The following is a 25,953-nucleotide window of genomic DNA, read 5'->3' as shown; positions in this document are numbered from 1 at the left end:
GTGTGTGTGTGTGTGTGTGTGTGCGTGCGTGCGTGCGTGCGTGCGCGTGCGTGCGTGTATGCTATCATCCAGTGGTGCAGTGTGACTGATGACTGGTGCTGCACAGAGTCCACAGGCGTCATCACACCCAGCCTCTCCTACTCAGTCTGCACCAATTAGTCCTGCTCTCCTGCAGGCAGGTCACTGTGTCCCTGCTCTCCAGTCCCCCCATCTCTCCTTTATAATACCCCATCTCTGCTTTACAATACCCCCATCCCTCCTTCATAATACCTCTATCCCTTCTTTACAATACCCCATCTCTCCTTTAATACCCCCCTCTCTCTTTTATACTTCATAATACCCCATCCCTCCTTCATAAAACACCTATCCCTTCTTTACAATACCCCATATCTCCTTTATAATACCCCCATATCTCTTTTATAATTTATAATACCCCATCTCTTCTTTACAATACCCCATCTCTCCTTTTCGATACCCCATCTCTCCGTTTCAATACCGCCATCCCTTCTTCATAATACCCCATCTCTCCTTTTCAATACCCCATCCCTTCTTCATAATACCCCAACTCTCCTCTACAATATACCCCCATCCCATCTCTACAATATCTCCATCTCTCTTCTACAATATCCCAATCCCTCCTCTACTCCCAGCTGTTCTTCTTCAATACCCCCATCTCTCTTCTCCAATACCTCCATCCCTCTTCTATAATACCCCCTCCCTCTTCTGTTTTCTAGAACAGGAGACTGCTAGAACACACATATTCCTCTTCTCCAATATACCCCCTTCCCTGCAACGTGCAACAATACCCCCCCCCCCCCCCCCCCCCCATCCTCTTCTATTCTCTAGAGAACATAAATCTGCCTCTGCCCAGGACACAGAACAATGGAGAGGCTCTATCGTTTTTAGGTTGCCTGTAGCATATGCCATCTTAAAATATATACAACATGTGTGTGTGTGTGTGTGTGTGTGTGTGTGTGTGTGTGTGTGTGTGTGTGTGTGTGTGCGTGTGTGTGTGTGCGTGTGTGTGCGTGCGTGCGTGCCAGTGTGCGTGTCTCCATACAGTACCTGTAGTATATCACACAAGAATCCATTCAAAAATGTGTTCATTTTAATATGAATAGTGTAATGTCCTTCAGAAAGAGGAAGGCCTTTGTTGTTGATGTACGCGGTCTTCCCCAAGGTGCTGTACCTGCTGGGGGCCATGTCTCTGTCCATGGCGTTGCAGCTGGACCGCCATGGCCTGTGGAACCTGCTGGGCCCCAGCCTGTTTGCTCTGGGCATCATGGCCGTGGCCTGGGTGAGTCTAACACATACACACACACATACAGTACATACTGTACATCCTGCGCACTAACCAGTTAACAAATCGTCGTTGTCGGGGTGGAAAACTTGTATGTCCAAAACCTTCCCTTTTTTTGTTATTATTTTTTAAAATAGCCGATCTACAAGCACACAACGCCTATTTTCATTTTTTTTGTGTGACAATTTTAATGTATATGATGAGGCAGGGCTTAATTTACGAAAAAACATCCAAATGTGAAACTTGGAGGTAAGAGGTTTCTGCCGGACAGTGATGAAATGAAACCCCCTATACGTAGTAAAAAGGGACCCGAGATGCAACTGTACTTCGTGTGCTCTTTTCCCTACACCAAATCCTCGGGGTTCAACTGGTTAATCATGTCTTCAATTGAAATGCTTTAATCCCTGAGTGGTTTTATTGATCCGCCATAACGTATGCATGCTTGCAAAAAGCTAAATCATACCACGTCCACATGATAATATTTTTTGAAACACAGGACGTGAAAACAGCATAATTTTAATTCTAAATTTGTAGCTGTAAATCGCAAATAAATACAAAATCTTGTATGGAACAAAAATGCAGCAAATCTCACAAGGTTGGTTTTAAAACTCTCATTCATTCTCTGAGAAGAAAACTGTGAAAATACGACCACAATTCTCATGGGTAAGGAAAGGAAGGTAAGCAGTTTTGTATTAACTGCTCCAACTTGTTATGGTTGTCCTACAAGTTGTCCACAGTCCAGCACAGGTCTCAGAATGCAGATGAGGAGTGTCTTCATTGTCCTTCCCATTGATCCTGTGACGTGTGACATGGCAGGCGGACTTAATCAGTCACATAGGGTTGCAGGGGCGTCGGGTGCGCGTGCAGGTTGGAAACTATTGGTTTTCTGACCATTGAAGCCACCCCACATTAGCATAGAGGGAGCTTTAAATGTTCCGCAGCTTGTGGGTATTAGTCATGCGTTGTAGTTCCATTATAAGTCAGCTTGTACTTTCACAGACTGCTCTCCGAGTCATAATGTGCTCCCTCAACTGAGAAGATAAAAAATAATAGTCTTTCAGGCGCAGTTTGGGAGGAAAAAAAAGATGCTTTGGCGGCAAAGCTCGAACATGAGTTTGGAAACAAGGTCTCTGGCCTCGCCAGAAAAAGCCTTGTGCTGAATATAGTGTGGGTGTTGTAGCGCGGAGAGCTGCCCCTTTTGTGAGCTGAGAAAACTGCGGAAGATGAAGTGCTATTCAGTTCCACTGCATAAGCCCTCTAGCTTTGATACAGTACCAAAGGTAGCCTACAGTACAAAAGATTCCTTCTATTCTTCAGAGATTAACAACAGCCCTTCAGAAAAAGTGTTGTACAATCTTTTGTGAAATTTTTGCAGTATCACCCAAAGCCGTAGCCTTTCACTCTTTTTCTGTGGCTCATCTGTAATTCAATCAGAGTCACTGACATGACGTCTGCTAAATCCACAATTACACAATTACGTTCACTTTTTTGGGGTAGAGCAGGCAGCTAAGCTTTTTCATGGTCTGTAATACGATCCTTACAAATATCTGCATGACATTCTTTGCTGTGTCAAGAGGCATACAAAAGAAGGCCCTGTGGTTTCTGTACCGCCTGGTATCATACACTAACAGCAACGTTAGTTTATACAGTACAAACTGCCATGCATATGAAGTGATATGGAAAAAATCAAATATCATAAAATAGCAAAAATAGGCAATTTCAGACAGCATTGCAATGCAACACGTTGTGAAAAGTATAAAATAGGGCTTAATTAAAAGCTGAATACTGATAACATTTATGCTATATCACAATATCCCTAATCCCAGACGACATCTCATACCAGGATAAAGATATAATATCAATTTCCTAAGACCTGTTAAAATGGGCATAATGCTAATGAACAGTATTGTGTTTTTTACACTTTCAGAGTTAAATGAACACTCCAGATTTACTGTGTGGTGCACCTTTTAGTATTTACTGTATGTGCCTTCTTCCATTACTTGAGAAGTCAGTCAAATTACTTGCTCAGCTTTTTGCCACCGTACGTCAGCATTTCAGCCTTCTTCAGTGTCGTGCTTCCAGGTTCTGAGCATCGTACATTTTAGGTGAAGGCCCCCTCACATCAGCTTGTCATGTTTCCGCAAAGCTGGGCACACTGAGTGCTCCCAGACACAACCAAATGAGATCAGTCAAGCAGAGGGCACAGTGTGTCTGGTGCTTTGCAGGGGTGCCAAGCGCACTAAATCAGATACGCTTGGTATGGCGTTCAAAATCAATTCTATCACAATAAATAGCCTTGTTTTAGACAGTCAGAAGAGACATGTGCATGAAAAGACCATGTCAGTGAGGTCTGCCAACTGTTGAGAACCAACATAGTGGAATACAGCACCCACAGGTGTGAACTATGAAATATTCCGTCTATGTAGATTCAAACAGAACATGAGTTTTTATTTTCAAAATTAAAAACATTAGAAATACATATTCTTCAAAATGTCTGATTCACACAATGGCACGCGCGCGCGCGCACACACACGCACGCACGCACGCACGCACGCACACACACACGCACACACACACGCACACACACACACACACTAGTAATATTATTTACATATCCCATATACAGTACGCACACAGGCAGTCGGAACGCTTTATATGTAATTGTACATAGTATACATGAAGCACTGCGTTAGTTCATGCAGGACATGGCAGTCGTACGCCCCAGCTGTAACCAGCTGTCAGTCTGTTGATTGAAAAAGCATCACACGGTCCATAAAGGCCACATACTGTATGGTGCTGCATATATTAATATACTATAAATTATCGCTGCTGTTGTGCAGAAACCTTGTATCTCCATATTTCATTTAAAACATAAATAAATGAATGCCATACTTCATCATACAAGAGTGTCGCACAAAAGTCAAGCCAAAAGTAGACAAAGTTTTCGGGCAGAAACCTTGTATGTCATATTTCAACTTTTTGCATAATGTTCTGTAAGTTAATGCAATGTTGTGCAGTGTCATGCAAAAGTAGCAAAAAGTTCATGTTTCTTCAGGCTCACCACCCATTGCAATTCAACTGTGCTTGTAGATCGTCAGCTTTCAGTATTTTGGAAACATTTTGAAGGTGAAAGTGGTTACGTCTGTTAGTGGGTTGTATAAATACTGAACCAAGGAAAAGTATTAATAAGAGCTTGTGACTAAATAATAACTAAATTGGAATCAAGTGGAGTGCAGGTGATTTTCCCCACTTCCTGGTATAAAGTAAGGGTTTTGGACATACAGTACAAGGTTTCCAGCCGCCAGCGGTGATGTGCTGCCTAGTGTTTGTTTGCATCATGCTGCCACTGCTGCATGTATTTTAATACACTATATTATATGCTGCCAGTGTTTGCATCATGGTGCTGCTGCTGCATGTACACAGTACGCTATATACTGTATATTATACCGTATGCTGCAAATGTTTGCTTTGTGCTGGCCTGGGTGCTGATTTCATTAAAAGTAGAATGACCTTTCCTGCGCAGTGATTCATTGGGATATCATTTAGGATTTCCTGTGGTCTTAAAAATAACAGGTGATCTAGTACCTACATAATACTGTATATGGATGCATGCTTTCCCAGTTCGTTTTGCTGGGGTTTGTGGGCGGAATCCTTGCCTCTGCTTTTGATGTCCCCCCTCTGGCCATTAATGTTTTAGCTCTGCTTCTGGTAATAAATGCCAAATACATACATTTATCTTTGAGAATTTATATATATATATATATATATATATATACAATAATGGAAATAGAACTAACTAAGAACTAAGCATCTAAGCCAAAAACCCAACAAATTCTCTCGCTAATATTTGTATAATGGATTCTTGAATATACAGTACTGTATAAGAAATCAGACTTTGTATAAGTCCTCAGAGTTTAGAGACCGTTGTCGTTGGAATTATGTCAAACGATTAGGACACAGGGGCGAGTGAGGGGAGCGTTTGAGGTGGAAATATTTGCTCACCACCGCAGATACCTGGGTTTGATTCTCAGCAGTGGTGCCTCCAGCTTGGCCCGGCACTCCAACAAACACAAATGGCATTGGTGTTCGCGGGTGGGAAGCCGACAGGGGATTGCGTCCACGTCACTGTACCAGAAGTTCCTACTGGTTCAGCATGGAGGGGATCTGGGGAGATAGAGTGAATCCCACAGCAAAACTCCTCACTGTCAGGTGAAAAGAAATGGCTTGAAACTCTATTTGTATCGGGCACAAGGTGAATTAGTATACACCCTCCCTTGGCCAACAGTGGTGGTTGGCAGTGACAGGGACCACAGTTCACAGTGGGCAACTGGCAATGACTAAATTGGGAGAAAATAGAAGAAATGACAAAACAGTATAGGAAAAAGAGTAGGACATGATTATTTGTGTTTGTTTGTGTGCGTGTGTGTGTGTGTGTGTGTGTGCGCGTGTATTGTGTTTGTTTCCCCGGCCCATCAGACTGTGCGTACCATCCGCCGGCGGCGATGCTACCCCCCGACTTGGAAGCGCTGGGTCTTCTTCCTCTTCCCGGGGACCATGATCGCCGTTTCAGCCGTGGCCCTGTATGCCTTCGTGGAGACAGAGGAGAACTACTTCTACATCCATAGCATCTGGCACATGCTGATCGCGGGGAGCGTGGGCTTCCTCCTTCCCCCGCGTGCCAAGCCAGATGCCAAGGTCACCCCACTGAAGCGCAGGCGGGGCTGCGGCTATCAGCTGTGCGTGAACGAGCACGAGGAGATGGGCCTGGTGGACCCGGCTATCATCTCCATCAACAGCATCTGTACCAGCTGATAAACCTCCACCCCCTGCCACCCTCTCCCAGCCCCCTCGTTACCTTACAGACACTTATGCTTGATTCATAGTTGGTTGCGCACCGTGTCGTGCATCAGAATTAGCCTATTTACAAGCTCACAAAGTGTCGCCTTGCTCCATGTTCTGAGCTTGTAGATCGGCTATTTTGGTGCTCGACTCTGGCACACAGCTAAGTATAAATCAGCCCTTCATTGCCTTCTTTTACTTGGGGGAAAAAATAATTCACACATGGGAAAATAAGCCACAGAACTTGAATACGCAAATGTAAATACGTCAACGCAAATACGACACATTGACTCTTTTTGTTTTGTTTTGTTTTTTTGGTTGCTGTTATTGTCATGGTAATTATTATCAACACTGCTGTAATTATTAATCCATTGTTGAAGTTGTTCTAATGAATTGTGGGTGTACAGTGACACGATGTTTGTGAATATGTATTTAAAGTCAAAGCTGAAACACTGCTGCTACTTGACGGTGACTGTAAAACTGGTTATGTTGGTTATTTATTGACGGTCTCCTAAAAAAGGCCAGCTATTTTACGATTTGGGTGCAGACGGGGGAGATATGCGAACCATTAACAAGGGCACGGCTTTTATGATATTCTTTTGGAATATCTTTTGCACTGAGACACAAAACAATGTTATTCTGTACATTTTTATAATATAGTATGTATAAACCACAATTGGCATCACAGACGTTCAAATGTAAATCTAGTAGTCATGTGGAATGTTAGATTGTCTTTTTTGCAATTGTAATGTATTCGCTTTTACACAAATGTGCTGATTGCTCTTAACAGGAACAATTCCAAAGTCCAGCTGCCTGATGGAAGAGAGCGGGAGGCAGGATTATTTTTAGACCTCACACCCAAGACCTCAACTTCTCTGTTCTTTCTGCCAGGACCTGTCTGACACTGGATTCATAAACAATAAATGTTTTCTTTCTTTAAATCTGTATTACTTTTGCTTCCATACTAGAGTATAGCTTCACAGCATTAGGGGCAGTGAACCCTCACACAAAGACACGATATTGCAATTTCAGGTCTAATGGAAGTCACTGGTAGCTGGGCAGTGAAGCTGTCAACAGCATCCTCTCACGGATGGAGCAGGAAATAAATAATTCTACTATATTTAACGACTGACTCACCATACAGCAACAGTCCAGACACAGATGTGCTCAACTCATGTCCATTACAACATATTGTAGACACTCTGTAACTTAGCCTGTTTCGTTTAGAATTGATATGCTTGTGTCTAGAGCTGTTACAACACTTTTTAACCTTGTGTAAAGATTATTAACATATAAAAAAGTTCAATAATATTAAGAACAAAAAAAAAAAAGAATGAATTTCTTTATGCAAGTATGGCCTTTGCAAGCCAGGATCACAAACCCAAAGTATGCTGAATGAAGACATTATTAAATTATGTGTTAATTTAACTCTAAAATCTAAACATAATTTACCTGAGTTACAATGGATCAAATTATCATGACATGCAATACAGATCATGGGCCTTATTTTTAGATGGCCTATGGCAAAATGTGGACTACATGATCTAAAACGCATGGGCCATACCTTACACTTTAACTGCCACAGTACAGCCAATGACGACTCGTCATTTATTCATTACCCCTTCACTGCCAATGACAAGTTATTCCCCCTGCTGCACAGTGTGTCTGTGTCTCCAGTATTATTCATTGCTCCGGTTTACATTTTTCCCTCCCAATTACAAGACAGCCATGTGATTATTTTAAGACAATTTTTTTGTTTACAACTGGTCACATGGTATTCCAGCTGCCAGCAAAAAAAAATAACATTGAAATTCATGGCAGCCAAAGGGAATGTCCAACTTCATGTTGGACAATCTGTGCTTAAAGTACAGCACAAAGTGCAATAGGTTCTATTTAATCTCTGATGGGTGTGTTTTGGGCATAATAACATGAATCAGACCAATCATTATTCTTTTCCCATTCCCTTTAAGAGCCAGCTGTGCCTGTACTCTACATTGCTATTTAAATAACATGGAAAAGTGAGCGAAAATAGGCCTATACATGCTCATATGTGAAGTAAAAGCGTACAACCATCTACCGGAGCAGAATGAATATAACAATGTCAGGAGATGGGGAAACAAAAGCTAAAAAAAAAAAAGTGAACATGTTTTCTATCAGCAACAACGTGTAGGCTATTTATTGATTTATTTATCTCTGTCGCTCTCTCTTCTCTGCTCATCTCTGCAAAAACGCAGAGCAAGGTATAATGAAAAATCTAATGCTTGAAAATGGTTTATCTACTGTTTCTGAGCATGAAAACAATTTATGTTTTTGGTGGGAAATTGGCTAGTGCTGATTCAATACATGGATAATAATGTGGCCCACAAATGATTTTTGAACCTGAGTGAGTGAGTGGTGTGTTGCAGTTGCATTCAGATGGATTTTGATTGCAAGCAGTGTGCGTGCCTTGTAAACCTGCCTATACTGTTATAGGTCAATATCGACTAGGACAGAGCCGGCCTAAGGCACAGTCCCTTTCTGACTTTTCTCATTCCACCTAAAAGCCTGACCATACCACATTTGAAGACCAACACACCCATAGCAATAGACACGCAGATGGATGGGACAGGGGGGTGCATTTGCTAGTACTTACACAACGTGGGTGCTGGTTAGTTGTATTGTATGATTAGTTTCATAAGGTGTTATCCCTTTGTGTGGTAGCAACATACAGTACACTGAATGCAAACATATACATTTTAAAATTAAAAAAAGGAGTAAGGATTATAGTTTTCATAACATCCTCATTTTGGATTATGGAGCTATATACAATAAACCATTTCTTGAGTTGGAAACTTTTCAGAATGGCTTAGAAACAATAATGATGATGGGTTACTGGAGGGCACTTACAGTCTTTATTGTAAATTTCCCTCTCTGCTCTCTTCTTCTCTTGGAAAACATGCAATTTGGAATGAGAGGACAATATTATGTTTGGCATAGGTCAGCAAAGGTTAATGTAAGAGCTTTGTTTCTCAACTGCCTCTCCCCTCACACAGGAACATTTATAGTGAAGTTGACTCTCCTAGACATTAGCTTCGAATTGTCCATACTTCAGGACTATTGGGATGCAATGAGAGCAAAGGTGATATTCAGCTATCATACAACACATTCAATGCCAAATGATATACTGTAGTTTGCAGTTGATTGGCAGTTTAGACATGGGCTTGGTGTGGTTTAATTCTTTAATTGAGTTTAGGTATGAGCTTTGTGTGATTTTAAGTTGTTAGGCACTGTTTGTCTGGTTAGGTTTAAGCATGGGCTTGGTGAGGTTTCAGATAGATTCAGGATTTGGCAAGGATGTTCACCATGTGGTGCCTCAAGCAATTAGGTTTTGTACAGTGAGCCTTGTGGCTTAAACATTTTTATTTTAGCGGTGCCATCTTACAGCTAAATATCCTCTGTCAAGAGCAGAGAGCATAACCTTGTGGAAGATGTTTGACAGCATGAGTCTTCAAACTTTTTCAGCCCTAGGATAAAAAACAAATAAACAGAAATAAACATCACTCAGGTTCCATTTTAGGTCCAAATTGATAGTTTTATACAATTTGAATGATATTAAAAGGGAGATTTTTTGAAATATGAAATCAAGAAGTATTTCATGTACATTTTTCTCACAGTCCTTTCAATAAAAGGTACGATAAAGGAACTCAATATTACTTTGGAACACAATGCCAAAATGCCACAGAGAGTCAAATATAAAACAGTATATATCCCTACATTTCAATGCAAGTAATATTGTATCCATAAATTCCAAACTATATCAAAAAGGATTATTACTCTGACACACCATAACCTACTGCAGTACAAGAGCAATTTTAGCTTGTCATATTTGCTTGACAGTTCTTTTTGGGGTACATCCTGCTCTCAGTAAATAACTGCTGCACCAGGATGAAATGAAATGACTACATGGCAATGTGCTCTTCAAAAGCCTCTCACTGGCATGACCAATACTCCAGCCTCCAATACTGTGTTTGTATCTCCTTAATTGAGAAGCAAGATTCATTGTGCTTGTGTTTGGAGAGTTTGGAATGGTATAACAAAATAAATTGTCTAGTTTATAGGGAAGATGACGAAGTATGGCCACAGGTCTGGTTTGTCATTCTTCATCAAAGCGCTGTTACACATCCTCATTGTCACCTTCCACATCTGGAGCAATGCCAAGCAGTTTGCAAAAGTGAATGAACGAATGAAGTGAATGAAACTGTCTCCTCTGTGCTTGTCCTAGGAACTTGTCCCTCTTTCGCCTTCTGGTGCCCTGAGATGGTGACTTTCCAGACCTCACAATTTCTTCTATCATAATAATTTGGTCCCCACTCCTCTGGCATGCCCCACTTCCCTCACCTCCACAACATGTGGGTGCTGTGACCACATGCAGGGAATCTTTGAGTGGTTATCGCCATGGCCCGCCTCTATCCCATCTCCATCAGCTACTCCTCATTGTGCCGGTGGTATGTGGTTAGATGCTGATGAGCCTTCGTCCATGCACTTTCCCATGACCACTCACCTCCAAAACATCTGGGTGCTGAGTCGTTCCTTTTCTGAAACACACTCCCTCTCTGCCCACCTTGCTTTCTTGATGAACATAGAAGTTTAATTGTTCCTTGTAGTCTGTACTAGTTACGTCAGTCACCATTTTCAAGGACTTGGGGACTTGCAGCATCAGGAATTTAGACACCTTTGCAACATGACCAGATTATGAATCAAATGCTCGATTCCCCTCCCCCAGACTCATTAACTGTGGTCACAACCTGACTCTCAGGAGATTTGGAATGAGGCCAGGTATTACCCTCTGGATGCCCTGACTCCATGCTGCCTGTGAAGGCCGCCAGCTATTATACTTGACCTTACTTGATTCACAAAGTCACAAACTCCACATGCACTCAGCATCATTTGGGGAATTGGTAGTGAGGACTGAAGTTTAGCCCCATGAGCTTTGCAATGGACGCAGTCTAAATTAAAGTTCAATTTAATTCTGACCAGGCTCCCCTTGGTGGAAGAGTTTGTCTTGGACTTCTCACTTCCCTGGCAACTCAGCAAGGATTCTTGATAACATGGTTAACAAATATGTCCCTCCAGGAGGAGTGACCTATCTAACCTCACAAAATCACAATATCCAAGAGCAGACATTAAATGTTGGAATAATAATATAATAATTAACAACAAAAGTGTTGGATTCACACACACATTCACACAAGGATGGCAGAGGAAACCATGCAAGGCACCATTTAAACTTAAACCCTCGGTTGAGCGGAGTCCCCCAGGGGTCATACAAGGCCCACTCCTATTTTCCCTCCAGATCTCTTTGCTGAAAATTCAAGCTCACAACATGACCCGTTTGCATTATGATTTCGGTGTTGCTGTGATTCTCTTCATTATAGACTTTAGCAGGTGGGCAACTTGAGAGCAGCTAGGGAGTGATCAATTAATTACAGAACCCCAGGGGGCTCCAGTGAAACAGAAACAACAGGTGGATACTGGGTAGAGGTGGGGCAAAGCAATCAGCAGAAGCAAAGGTGGCAGCAGGTATGCAGCAGCCACGGCAAGAACGACAATGAGTTTAGCCTTAACCATTTTATAGGTTGGTTCAAGGTTTATGGTTCAAGGTTGATTTTATTTGTCCTTCTCCACATCCATATAAAAACATTCATACAAGGAACTTACATTTGTCAGAGCCAGAGTAGGCCTTCATGCATAAGAACACACTTCGTTGTCAAAAAACAGAAGATCTACAAGATAATAACCAGTAACACTCCCTAATCGGGAGATAAGCGACCGTAGGTCACTTATCTCCACAAATAGGGCAAAAATGTGTTTTGCCAAAATCTTCCTGATCCATGTTGATGACATGAGTGTAGACATACTGTGTAGTGATTTTCGTGATTTTAGGGCAAAATCTGTAGGAGCAGTGTCCAAAAATGTGTTTTTAAAAATCGGCCTGGAGGTGGCGCTATATGGGAGAGATTCATGTTGATGGGATGAGTGTAGACATACTGTGTACCGATTTGCGTGATTTTAGGGCAAAAATTGTAGGAGCAGTGTCCAAAAATGTGTTTTGCAAGAATCGGCCTCATGGTGGCGCTAGAAGAGGGCCATGTGAGAAATGAGGGGTGGGGTCTCCGCGCCGGCAAGGCGGACGAATAGGTACCGGCCCCGGCTGTCCCGGTCGCTCCTAGCCGGAGTTACGCCATTTTATGTGAGCTGCAGTGTAGGGGGTCCTCCACTGGGGGCGCCACCACTTTTGCATCCGTTCTGGAGCACCAGGAGTGGGTGGTCCCCGGGAATTCCCCGTGAGCAGCCCCGTGGGGGTGGTCATTTGGTCAGTTTAGCACATTTGGTCATTTTTTACATCTGGGGGTCCCCCAGGGACCTGGGGGTCCCTGGAGCTCCGGGGGTCCATGCCAAAATTTGGCATGGATCGGGGCAACGGTTGCGGAGATATGAGCAGGGCAAGAGTGTGACGTGTGAGGTGTGACAGACAGACTGACTGACGGACTCACTCACAGTTTGTGCAGGGTTTGATAGTGAATGCGACCTACGGTCGCAATTAAATGCCCAAAAGTTGCATCTGCTACATCCTCTGTCTCAGTGAGGAGGTGCTTACTGAAGTGGTCTGCCCTAGACCTGCTCGCTGCCTTTCTTTATTTCAAGATGTGTATGTACAGTGTAAGATATTTGGAAATGGCCTCAAAGGCCATATAGACAGTATTTACAATGAAACAAATGTACCTTTGCGTGCAAACCCTGCCTGCACCAACATCTCTTGTTCTACGTCACTCAATTGTGACCTTAATCGAAAGAAATGAACCCCCCCTGCCTTAGATCTGGCGGAGATAGTTGATAATCCATTCAGGGCAGCCAGGTTTCATGGAAATGTTGGCATACCGGAACATTATACAATTGTCACATTATTTTACTAACAGCCGGACATTGAACCTGGATTCTGACCATGACCAAACTAAAACCTAATGATCTCCTCATGGCAGCTGACTGATCATTCCTTTGGGTTTCATGAAAATCTGCACATTAATTATCTTGTTAACAAAAAACAACACCACACTAACAGACAGGAATGATGACAATACCCTGCCACACGTTGCAGAGAGGGTGTCAGAGTTGTTGTGATAATTTATTCCATCCTCACATGAAAGAAAATGTGAGTCCAATTACAGGTAGAGGTACTGTACTGTAGCACATGCATTTTGACACGCAGGATGTTGATTTCCTAACTGTGATGTCCCATGGGATAGGTCCTTAGACTGAAGTTACGGTGTGAAGAAGAAAAAGATTCAATTTTGTTAGCAATGGTTTGGTCTTTTTTATATTCTGCATGCCTGAGATTGAAATGAAGAGATACACACCAATTGTCGGCACACTAATATTCTTGAAATATTTCTAAGGAAAGAATGTGTCAAAGATAAAAGCATATTGAATAGATACAGGGGTGTCGCACCAAATTCTGGGCCCTGCGTACAAGGATTCACTGCGGGGCCCCCCATGAAACATTTAAACTGGGAACGCATTATTACGCATTATTTTGTGCTTTAACTATTGAAAAATAGCAGATATACAAGCTCACAGCGCAGGGAGTGTGTCGCTATTTCTACAAGTCATCTTTTCGACAACCAAACCTAACCCTAACCTCCGTGGGGTGAGTAGCGATACCTGCCGACGCTCCGTTGTCGAAATGATGTGCTTTCGAAAAAGCGAGATTTCTCCCACAGCGCAGCACCGCGAGCTTGTAGATCTGCTATTTTTTATAAATCTTGATTTTCTTTGTCAGTGGTGGCCACAGACCCCCCATCTCAAAATATTTAGTTCCAGGGACCCCCAGAAGCAACATTTGAGTTACAAATGTTCGCTTAAAAAATACATATATTCAAAGATTTGCACCCATTTTCACAACTTTTCAAAAATAGCAGATCTACAAGCTCACAGCGCAGCACTTAGCTAAAGTATAAAATAATAACTCCACCTTGGGCCCTAGTAACTCAGTCCCACTTTCCCCCCTTCTGACGCCCCTGTTCGGCATGCCTGAGATTGAAATGAAGAGATATGCACCAATTGTCAGTAAGGCACACTAACAAAATTCTTGAAATATTTCTAAGGAAAGAATGTGTCAAAGATAAAATCATATTGAATAGACATATTGGCATAATCTGTCTGATTCACACATTTTTGTCAGCCAAACACTTCTGACAGACAGCTCTGGGCTTCTGAAGAAACCCAAAAGGTCATGTTACATTGTGATAAATTCACTAATCCATTTCAGATGCCACATAGAGAGGTTTGCCTGGATGCTGCTGTTACTGGAAGATTGGGTGCAGTCTGTTGGTACTATATAGCTTCATATAACCATCCATCAGTCATACAGGATTACGTGATGGCTAGCTGAATTGGTACTGGAGTAAATAGTGTTGTAGAATGCAATAAATAATAGACTAATAATAATAATGATAATAATAATACAAACAATTTATGTAGGCCTAGTTTTCTAGGTACTCAAAGCCGCTTTACTTTACAGAAAGAGAATAAAACCTTTATTGGGGGGAAATTGTTAAAAGGTAAAAAAAGACAACTAATGGTTGTAATTTAGGACCGTGGTTCTCAATATCAAGTCAAATATGTATTTCGTTGAGTGAGCACCCCCTCTGAAAAGATTGTGTAAAACGTCAAAATATATATTTTTTTCTTTCCCCAAGATTAAAACAAAATGTTTACATTATGCATTATGAATGGCCAAAATACTAAATAAAGCTAAAGTGGTTAAAGGTTTTGATTTTGATGCTATATTAACGTTGCTGGGGACGGATATGGAACCACCTCAAGGACCCCTAGGGGTCCCCAACCCAAACCCCACTTTGGGAACCAGTTTAGGATTTGGGCTGCCAGTGTGAACATATAGTAGACTATAAAATGCCAAAAAATGCCTGTGCCAATCAGGGTAGACATTAACTAATGCTAATATTTAAAAACAATAGGCCTATACAGTTAGGCCCTATATATATAATCATATATTTCTTTACTATTTTTATGTAGGAACTCTGACAAATATGGATCATTATTTTTGGAAAGCGTTTTACACATAGACTGTAGGTTTTACAACATTATTTATTTCCAGAGGCTGGAAACTGCCTTTCCAAATGGCTTTCATGACCTCTACACTTTCTTCCCAGAAGGACTTGCATTAGGGAGACGGCCACGAGTCATGCACAGACATGCCATGCTGCCATGTTCTCCATCCATCCATCTACCACCTGCTTCCAGGTAGGCTACCTTTGTTAGCCGTTGTTTAAAAGAATTTGCCCCCACGTTTTATTATTTTCTAGATGTAACTCCTGCCTCTTGCCAACATTTTTCTTGGGTAATCTCTCATGAAACGCCGGTTATTTATTCTTGCTACGGAGTTTGACGTTTCCTGTTGCTCGTCAAGATGACTTATTAAATCAAATGTTGCTGAACTACAGACAGAAAGTAGGCTTCACCGACCGTGTTGTATGCATGTCAAGGGACCAAGGGTTATTTGATGAATGACTTAAGTTAGGCCGATGGTTGGCAATCAAGCAAAGTCTTTTTTGGTGAAGAGAATTTAAAGCAGGTGTTTTGTTTTGATAATGAAATAGGCCTGTGGTAAATGCAGCTGATGGTAACGTCGGTTGAGGGTGTTTCGTTCAGTGGTGGAAAAAGTACTCAAATGTTTTCAAAATGTACTTAAAGTAGGCTACCAAAAGTAAATGTATAGGCTACTTATTAGGCAGATCCAAGATGTAGTGGACCCTAGAAGTAAAAGTAACCCTAGAAGTAAAAGGATTCCGAAATTGGAAATACTCAGGTAAAGTATAAATACCTAAAGAATTTACTTAAAACTGCACCCTGCACAATTAACGTGATTGCCTTCAGCTGCTTTGCCTGCCAAACTCGCTAGTGCTTCACCAAACTGCTGTTGTGAAAGTCAGTTGTGTGAAAGGTAATCCCATTTTTACGTAAAAGTATTAATACTGCAAGTGCAATATAGAAATACCCTGTTACAAGTAAGTCTTGAATTCAAAATGTGCTTAAAGTACCAAAAGTAGAAAGTAACATAAAATCTTTTGAAAATGGCATACAAGCTTCAAAGGACAAAGTGTGAACATGTAGATTTGCTATTTACAAATGGGGCTGAAGTGGGTAATGGTATGTTTTGCAAAAGTAACTAGTTACTAAAGTTTTCAAATATTTGTAGTGGAGTAAAAGTACAATAGGCCTAATTATTTTCCTCTGCTCTGAGATGTAGTGGAGTGGAAGTGAAAGTATTGGAAATTGGAAATAGATCACAAACACAACTGATGTAGCCTACATTATTCTGTAACAGGCATACTTTACATCTCCCAAAAACAGTGAACAATTTTGCACAAATACAGATAATGAGTTAATGGTTTGAATTATTCCTCTCAGTGACCCAGTGGAAGAACTAGCATCACTGAGGGATAGTTGATAAAAGTTGGAATATAGAGATTTTGAAAAGTTATTTTTATGAAGTAAAATGGCTTCAGGGTATTACAGGTAATTGCTACATTACTGTAGGCCCAGTGAACAGACTAGAGAAACACTCTGACAAACCAGTTGCTCTCAAGCATGGCACAATGCACTGTTCAAATAGCTGTGTTAAGATGTTGAACTGTATTACCTGACATGTTACTGATTCTTTTTCTTTTCTCCTTTTTCCCCCTCCTTATGTCCATAGTACGAGACTGACGTCACACGAAACTTAACGTCATGGCTCATAGAAAGTACCAGAAACCGACATCACCACTGCTGATGTCACAGGCAGACAGTGAGAAAATGGACGCCATTGGATGGTATTATTATACAGCAGCTATTTTATTTGCAGACAAATGGTCATTGTTACATTAACATACACAATTAGTATACCTGAACATACCTGCAATATCCGAACTGTACTCAAAGATTACACATATTAGGCATGAAACTTAATGTTAAAGGTGATACACCATGAAATTTCACTTTTCCTATCCTCACAAAGTCCCATTTCTGACCGTTGTCTTTCTCTGGTTTTGAGAAGGCGAAGGTTAAAAGTATCCCACAGGTTCTCAAAACAGGCTATCCAGATTTGCTGCCGATTGTGACGTCATCTGCCGATTGTGACGTCATCATAAAAAAAAAAGAAATGTAAAAAAAAAATGTTATATTCTTTTTCAAAAAGATTTTGGAGGGGTGGCGCAGTTCAGGCCAAAGGTGGTACTGCAGCTGAAATGCTCTGAGAGCCATTCAAAAATGAGAGAGGCTCTCTATTCAGGAGTGGTAATTTAGCCTCAAACCTTTTGAAAAACGTTTTTGGGACATAAACAATATGACATAAATACTTTTTAAATGCATGGTGTATCACCTTTAAGAAAATAACTTCCGAGACCTTCAGCTCTCACTGGATCGGTTCGCAGCCGAGTGTACAGCGACCGGAATGAGGATCAGCATCTCTAAATCTGAGGCCATGGTTCTCAGCAGGAAACCGATGGATTGATTGTGCAGTCCAAGTAGGGAATGAGGCTTTACTCCAGGTGAAGGAGTTTAAGTTTAAATCTCGGGGTCTTGTTCACGAATGAGAGAAAGGGGAAGACGGAGAAGGAGATCAGCCGGAGAATCGGAGCAGCAGGAGCGGTTTTGCAGTCGCTAAATCGCACTGTGGTGAAGAAAAAAGAGTTGAGCCGGAAGGCAAAGCTCTCTGTCTACCGAGCAATCTTCGTTCCTACTCTCACCTATGGTGATGAAGTGTGGGTCATGACCGAAAGTATAAGGTCGCGGGTGCAAGCGGCCGAAATGGGTTTCCTCAGACGGGTGGCTGCACTGGCTGGTATCTCCCTTAGAGATAGGGTGAGAAGTTCAGTCACCCGAGAGAGACTTGGAGTAGAACCGCTGCTCCTACACTTGGAAAGGAGTCAGCTTAGGTGGTTCCGAGCGCCTTCCTAGGAAGGTCCTCGATGCACGTCCAACTGGGAGGAGACCCCGTGGCAGACCAAAAGACCAGATGGAGGGACTATATCTCCAAACTGGCTTGGGAACGCCTCGGTATACTCCCTGAGGGAGTGGAGGAAGTTGCTCGGGATAAGGAAATCTGGAGGTCTCAGTTGGAAATGTTACCCCCGCGACCCGATTCCGGATAAGCGGTTGAAGGTGGATGGATGGATGGATTTTCTGAATATTCCATTATTTTTCATTACTCAAAATAAAATAAAATAAAAATAATTATTGTCCTGCATCAAACAAAATGTTTTGTAGCCATTTCCAAATGATAGCAGGGACTATCAGGAATTGAATGATTCTATTATCAAATGTTTTATTCTTATTGGCACTTAACAAAATGGCATCTCTCGTACCAAATTTCTTGTAGGCTGCAACTGTAATACCAATAATGAAAGTAGCTATTTTACTTAATAATATACACAATGTATAAAATGATATAATACTGCTATACTGCTAGCTATAGCAGTGACTAAGACAACAGGAAGAAAAACAGAGCGAACATGTGTGCGAGTGTGCATGCCATCCGATCCGCGACTGGTTGCACCGTTGCGGCTCATCAAGTCACCTTTTCGTCCAATGATGACAACCCCAAAATGAGTTTGCCATCACTGCTCTATACACTTAAACTTTATGTTGGTTTGTTAAGTGTTGAGTGGAAAAAAATAAACAATGTTACACATTAAGTTAATCATCTGGGGACCCACCCCAAATAATTTGTGGACCCCCCTGGGGGTCCCAACCCACAGGTTGAGAACCACTGCAATAGAGCATGCCAACGATACAAATGATATAAAACAGGGGTCTTCAACAGGGGGTCCTCAGAGGTACAACAGGGGGTCCTCCAAATCTTTGAGTGATAAACATTGTTCTCCTTTTTTATATGCATGCACTTGAACCCTACAGTATAGTGTCCATATCCTGAGAACTTTAGCCAAAAATAGCAGATCTACAAGATTGGCTTGTAGATTGGATATTAGAGCTTTGGTGTAGAGAGGGAAAAGAGCAGAGTAAGTACAGAGTGAAATGTCAAGTTTATTAAGGATTGACGGTTCAAGTGGTTAAATATCTGAAAACACAACATTGACATGAATCCAAAATACACTGACGATTGTGCTATCAAAAGATGAAACTATATTGAATCTATGAAAAGGTTGTGGGGGTCCCTGCTTCATCTCTCTCTCAGCTAAGGGTCCTTGGCCTGAAAAGACCCCTGTTATAAAATACAATACCAATTGGTATTATTGAAGGAAGAAATAATCAAGCATCAATTATCGTTTTTATCGTTGATTAGTCACCTTTTACAACAAGGTATGACTTTTAAGGCTTGTGTAATGAGCAACACAGATAAACGTGTGGGTAGTGTCCTCAACAAACAAAATGACAAAATCCCACGATATGCTTTTGTTGGTTATCGCTCACATTTGAGTGACCTGCCAGCACACACCTTCTGGCAGGTGTATACCAGTCACAGGTGTGTGTGACTGGCAGCTGAGCATGGGTCCCGCAACTTTGAGTTTGTGTATGCTCCAAGCGGCAACACTGCCCCCATGGAAAGATGCCATGTTTGTCCCTTCAGGATAATACCTGTGCAATAAGGCATGCACTAGAGCAGTGGTTCTCAACCTTTTCAGGCAGCGACCCCCCAAAAATTGTATTTTAACTGGGACCCCCCCACCCACCCTGACGAGCACTAAGAGTAGAGGCATTCCATTTTGTATAACATGGTTCTATTATGAAAATGGCAGATCCCAAAAATCTGGGCAAATATGAGAAGTAGTGTGATAGACTGTACTGTCAAATATAATGTGCTCAATAAAACAAATATATAAAAAAATAAAGAAAATAGCAGATCTAGATGCTCACAACGCCTTGCTATTTTCACAATTTCTGCCACTTATATTTGACAATTTGGCCAAAGGTATTAAAAAGTCCTTAAATTGTCACTTTAGATATGTGCAGATACCCTCTATACACTTAAACGTTATGTTGGCTTGTTTACTGTTGAGTGAAAAACACATTAAGTTAATCATCTGGGGACCGCCCCAACTAATTTGTGGACCCCCCCTGGGGGTCCCAACCCACAGGTTGAGAACCACTGCAATAGAGCATGCCAACGATACAAATTATATAAAACAGGTCTTCAACAGGGGGTCCTCAGAGTTACTACAGGGGGTCCTCCAACTCTTTGTCTGATAGAACATTTTTTCTCCTTTTTTTAAGGATTAACAGAAGAACGAGTTTGACCCTTTGTTTGAGTTGACTGGGTTGAACGTGATCTGTGGCGCTGCCTCTGGTGTTGTAATTTTGGACGTCCTTAACGTTTATAAAGTATTTTGACAGGTACATGGGTATCTTAGTGGTGTAGTGTATCTTGTACACCAGGCCCATTGCAAGTTGCTGCACTCTGTCATTGATTGATTGATTGAAGACTTTATTAGAAGTTTGCATAGGAAAAGGTACAGTTTCATGACGGTACAGTTCACTGGTACAAGGTCTACTAAAAGGAGATCCATGAAAAGACTAAGCTTATTTCCACTGGAAACCACTTTCAAGAGTTCAAAAATGGCAGATGTACAAGCTCACTCAAGTTCTCACACGTAATACTAAAATGTAAAATGGCACATATGCTTTCCCCGGTTTCAATGGGGGTAATCCAAGGATATTATGGAGAGTGAGCTGATAGGGGTTCATTGTCTTGTTCAAGTGTACTACTCAAGGGTATTTTACCAGACTTGGCAACAATATTTTTAGGCTAATTTCAAACAATTTGGCTGGTGAAATGCTCACATTATATTATCATCTTAAATTATGATTAATACAGTACGAAAATATACTTTTTTCCCCCCTCAGCAACATCAAGAATGAGAAAGATGATGACAGTGAAGATGATGATGGTCTGCCCGTGTTCATGAACCTCTATGACCAGCCAATAGATGCTGCTACATTCCTGTACGGTATTTTTTTTAAATTATCCACATTCTTTATGCTTTTTGATAATTATGTCCTCAATAATGCTCATAATAATTAAGATACACTATAAGTTCCGTCTACTCACTCATCACGCTCTGTACGAACCTGGGTAGCTGGCCAGATACTCATGTCCTACAGACTCTTTCCTACTTTCCTACTTAATTCCTGTATGGACACCATCACAGCGGGTCTTGACTTAGGTTTAGACAACCAGTCAAATTGTTGGTAATGACTAATATGGCCTTATTTTACAGCAACTTTGAAGATGAGGAAGATGACGATGATGAATTTGTCAGCATCGGTGGCCTGCCACTATTCAAAGGCCTACATGACCAGCTGTACGACCACCAGAGAGCCGGAGCAGCATTCCTGTACAGTCTGTACCGATACGGGCATAAAGGTGGTGTCTTGGCAGATGACATGGGCCTCGGCAAGACCATCCAGGTCACCGCCTTCCTGTCGGGCATGTACGATGCGGGCCTGGTCAAACATACTCTAATTGTTATGCCATTGTCCCTCATCCCCACCTGGACCAACGAGTTGGCTAAGTGGACTCCTGGTATTAGGGTGAAGGAGTTTCGGTGTGAGACCAAAGCAGAGCGAGACAGGAACTTGGAGAAGATCCAGAGACAAGGGGGCGTGCTCCTCACCACTTACCACGTGATGATGAGCAGCTGGGAACAGCTGGGATCATACAATGGCCGAAAGTTCAAGTGGGACTACATAATCCTTGATGAGGCACACAAGATAAAAAACACATCCACCAAAACCTCCAAGAGTGCATATGCCATACCTGCAGAGAACCGCATTCTTCTCACAGGAACCCCTGTGCAAAACAATCTGCGAGAGATGTGGGCTCTCTTCGACTTTGCCCGCCAAGGGACCCTCCTTGGCACATATAGAACCTTCAAAAAGATGTATGAGAGACCCATTATTCGAGGAAGGCAGAAGGATGCCACTTCAAAAGAGAAAGCCCTCGGATTGAGGATGTCCCAAAACCTAATAACTCTCATCAAACCATACTTCCTCAGGAGGACCAAAGAAGAGGTCCAGATGAACCTTAAAAAAGAACGTTTGCACTCCAGTGAGAGCCAAGTCACAAATACTCAAACTGCCACAGGAACGGCAGTCATGCCAACAATGACGAGGAAGAACGACCTGATCGTGTGGACGTATCTGAGTGCAGTTCAGGAAGACATCTACCATCAGTTTGTGTCACTGGACTTCGTCCAAGAGCTGCTCAATAGTAAGCGGTCACCTCTCACTGCACTCATTGTTCTGAAGAAGCTGTGTGACCACCCGAGGCTGCTCTCTGCCAGGGCCATCAGTCAAATGGACCTGAAAGAACTAACATCCAAGAACCAGCTAGACGTGGATGACGAGTATGGCTCGAGCAGCATTGATCACATAGCAGATGAGACACTGATCTCGGAGTCTGGGAAAATGGTGTTTCTCATCCAACTCCTCGAGCGGCTCAGGGAAGAAGGTCACCGCACCCTCATCTTCGCAGGCTTCCTGAAGGTGCTGGACATAATCGAGCAAGTCCTTGGCAACAAAGGCTTCAAAGTCTTGAGGCTTGATGGCAAAATCGGCAAGACCGCAGAGAGGGAGCGGCTGATCTCACTGTTCCAGGAGGACCGTTCCTACTCTGTGTTCCTCCTGACAACACAAGTAGGCGGTGTTGGCATCACCCTGACAGGCGCCGACCGCGTGGTGATCTTTGACCCCAGCTGGAACCCTGCCACTGACGCCCAGGCCGTGGACCGTGTATACCGGATTGGACAAACCGAAAACGTGGTCATCTACCGGCTCATCACCTGTGGCACTGTGGAGGAGAAAATCTACAGGCGGCAGGTGTTCAAAGACTCCTTGACCAGACAGTCGACCGGCGACAAGAAGAACCCTTTCAGGTATGTTTGAATTATGACAAAAGTAAAACTAGCACTTGCCTCTTGATTTGTTTCCAGTTGACCAAATACATGGATAAATATACATTCAACAAAGGCAGCAGAGTTATATTCATAGTAATAGTTGTAGTAGTAGTATTAGTGAACAACAAAAGTTAGTTTTACAAGAGCTATGGAATGTTCAAAATCACAAACAGCACAACGTTGGTGTAGCGGATAGTGCATATGCCCTTCATGTGGAAGGTGAGTGGTTCAAACCATGCCTAAGCCGACGTCCGCAAGTGAGAGAAGACGATGGCCAGCCCCATAGCCTCCCCTAAGTAACAAGAAGTCTTGTGAAATAAAATGTCATCAAACTATCATCAAGTACGATGATATACAAAAGAAGTTGATATGAGGCATCATGACTAATTACTGACCCACTATTCCAACAACACTTTTGAGATTATCTCTAGCTATGCGTATTATTGCATGTTTGGCATTTTCATGGCACTCTCAGATAACACATTAACTATATAATTTCTTCCCCAGGTATTTCAGCAAGCAAGAGCTGAGGGAGCTCTTCATCCTGGAGGATCCACGCTCCTCCAATACCCAGATGTTGCTGCAGTCCCTCCACGCCAAGCATCGGAGGACAGACCCCAAACTGGACCAACACATCACGCACCTCCACTCCATGGAGATATTTGGCGTCTCTGACCATGACCTGATGTTCTCACAGGAGGATGACCACGATGACGGCCCCGATGACAAAAGGTCTTTGCGTGAAATAGAGGGCAAAGTCCGGATGGCACAACAAATGATGAAGGCGGAGTCTCAGATGCATGCACAGCAGGGCTCAAGTGTGGAACACGACTGGCTGAGACAGTTGGATCACAATAGCCGTGACTCGCCATGGCCAAACAAGAAATCAGGGAAGAGATGGTCCCTCCCAAGCCCTCCGGCCCCCGAGTACCAGAACGACACCAGAAACTCACCACCTGCTGTGGGGGTGAAGCTCGAACAGCCTGGATATGTTAAGGAGGAGCATGATTATTGCCAAAGCAAAAGCATGCAAGTGATCGATCATTGCCAAAGGCAAAGCAGGCAGGTGGTCGATCTAACTTGGGATGAAGATGTTCCAGCCTGGTCTGAACCTGTAGAGAAGCCAAAATGTAAGAGAAGGAAACGACAAACCTTGCAGGTGATCGATCTAACTCTAGAAAGAGGTGTTGGAGAAAATCAGGCTGTCCATCCAGATGAAGGGGTCACAGAGCATGATTCACCTAGAAGTGCGTCCTTCTGGTCTGAACCTGTAGTGAAGCCAAACTATAAGAGAAGGCAAAATCAAAGCATGCAGGTGATGGATCTAACTCTGGAAAAGAGTGTCGGAGAGAAGCAGGCTGTCGATCCAGATGAAGGTGTCACAGAGAACCAGACTGTCAATCTAGATGAAGATGTCACAGCTGTCAATCCAGATGAAGGTGTCACAGCTGTCAATCCAGATGAAGGTGTCACAGCTGTCAATCCAGATGAAGGTCTCACAGAGAACCAGGCTGTCGATCTAAATGAAGATCTCACAGAGAACCAGGCTGTCGATCTAAATGAAGATGTCACAGAGATAGAGAACCAGGCTGTCGATCTAAATGAAGATCTCACAGAGAACCAGGCTGTCGATCTAAATGAAGATGTCACAGAGAACCAGGCTGTCGATCTAAATGAAGATGTCACAGAGAACCAGGCTGTCGATCGAGATGACGGTGTCACAGAGAACCAGGGCCAGGCAGTCGATCTAAATGTAGATGAAGGTGTTGCGGAGAACCCGAAGAAGAGGAAAGCAGCTGTGCTTTACGAAAGCGAGGAAGATGACCATATGCCTTCTAGCAACCTCTTTGATCACTCGTCACCAAGTTCTGATTATTATGCAGTGCTCAACCCGCTCTGGTCCACCCCCATCAGATCCAGAGCGCCCGACTCTTTAGAGTTACTACGTGCTTCCACACAGTCCTTTTTCGAAACCTGGAAATGTGAGGAAGTGAACAACAACGAAGAATATGGAGGAGCGGAACAATATAGTGATTGAGGAAATGGAAGGGATTGAGGAAGAGGAGGAGAGAAAAGGAACTCAGGCGAGTAGCGACTATAGAAAACTAACCCTGCATTTCACTTATTGTGAAGATTGATTTGATGGGCACGTAATCCAATACAAATGTCTCTAACTTTAGCCTTTGAGATGCCAGTTAGTTGTGAGTGGGTAGGAGAGCTTTTAGGAGTGGTTGAACGTTCTACGAAAAGTAGAATGTGGAGGTTTTGGCTGCAGAGCAATTCTCGGGTAGCACACTACGAGGTGATGTTGTTTCTCTATTTGTGTTGTTTATCTAGTGTACTACCTTCCAAAAACCAAACTTACACCGAGGATTGTTCCTCAAGGACAGTGAGAGCTGGGGTCTTGAAGGAACATTGCTTTGTTGAATAGTGAACTTAATAATTTCTCTGGTGCATGTCTTATTCTGGAGTTTCTTTGTTTTCACAACAAACCATTTTATATTTCTGAAGGTTTTTGTTCATTAGTATTTCTTGTCCACCTTTATTGTGTAGGGTGAGGCATAGCCTCGGAAACCCAGGTTTAGGCGAGGCAAGGTGTGTGGAAAGATTTGATATAATTGTATGTATTAACTGTGTGAGAGCCGGGAGGGGTAGATTATTTCTATGTAGTCTTTGCTGTTTTTCTCAGCTATATTAACTAACCCTGAGGTGTAAAATTGCATAAGGTTTAAGTGATTAAAAACAGAAAAAGTCAAAGATAACACTTAGGCCATACCACAATATTGCCATATCCACTAGATAATATCTAGTCTCACATCATATCGATACATCTGTCACCCACAATATCCAGGCAGACTGTAG

At 42.5% G+C, this 25,953-nt stretch overlaps 2 protein-coding genes across 2 annotated transcripts in view; both read left to right on the top strand.

Annotated features, from left to right (window-relative positions):
• tmem8b (transmembrane protein 8B) overlaps window positions 1-6,112 on the top strand; it is a gene marked incomplete at both ends in the record, with an annotated part of 29,227 nt that extends 23,115 nt beyond the window's left edge. The window contains 2 exons of the mRNA XM_080739038.1: window positions 1,181-1,297; window positions 5,777-6,112. Of these exons, the coding sequence (XP_080595164.1) occupies window positions 1,181-1,297; window positions 5,777-6,112 (453 nt within the window). The remainder of the gene's footprint in view (window positions 1-1,180; window positions 1,298-5,776) is intronic.
• Window positions 6,113-10,241: 4,129 nt separating this feature from the next.
• On the top strand, window positions 10,242-25,129 carry LOC308295636 (DNA excision repair protein ERCC-6-like; the record flags this gene model as incomplete). The annotated part of the gene is made up of 4 exons (XM_080738685.1): window positions 10,242-10,366; window positions 21,041-21,139; window positions 21,415-23,070; window positions 23,599-25,129. 4 exons carry the CDS (start codon window positions 10,242-10,244, stop codon window positions 25,127-25,129), a joined length of 3,411 nt encoding a protein of 1,136 aa, XP_080594811.1.
• Window positions 25,130-25,953: the final 824 nt, after the last annotated feature.

This window comes from Nannobrachium achirus (genome assembly GCF_963921795.1).
Source record: "Nannobrachium achirus genome assembly, chromosome: 12".
Taxonomy (NCBI): Eukaryota; Metazoa; Chordata; class Actinopteri; order Myctophiformes; family Myctophidae; genus Nannobrachium; species Nannobrachium achirus.
This window is presented reverse-complemented; position numbering and strand designations above follow the sequence as displayed.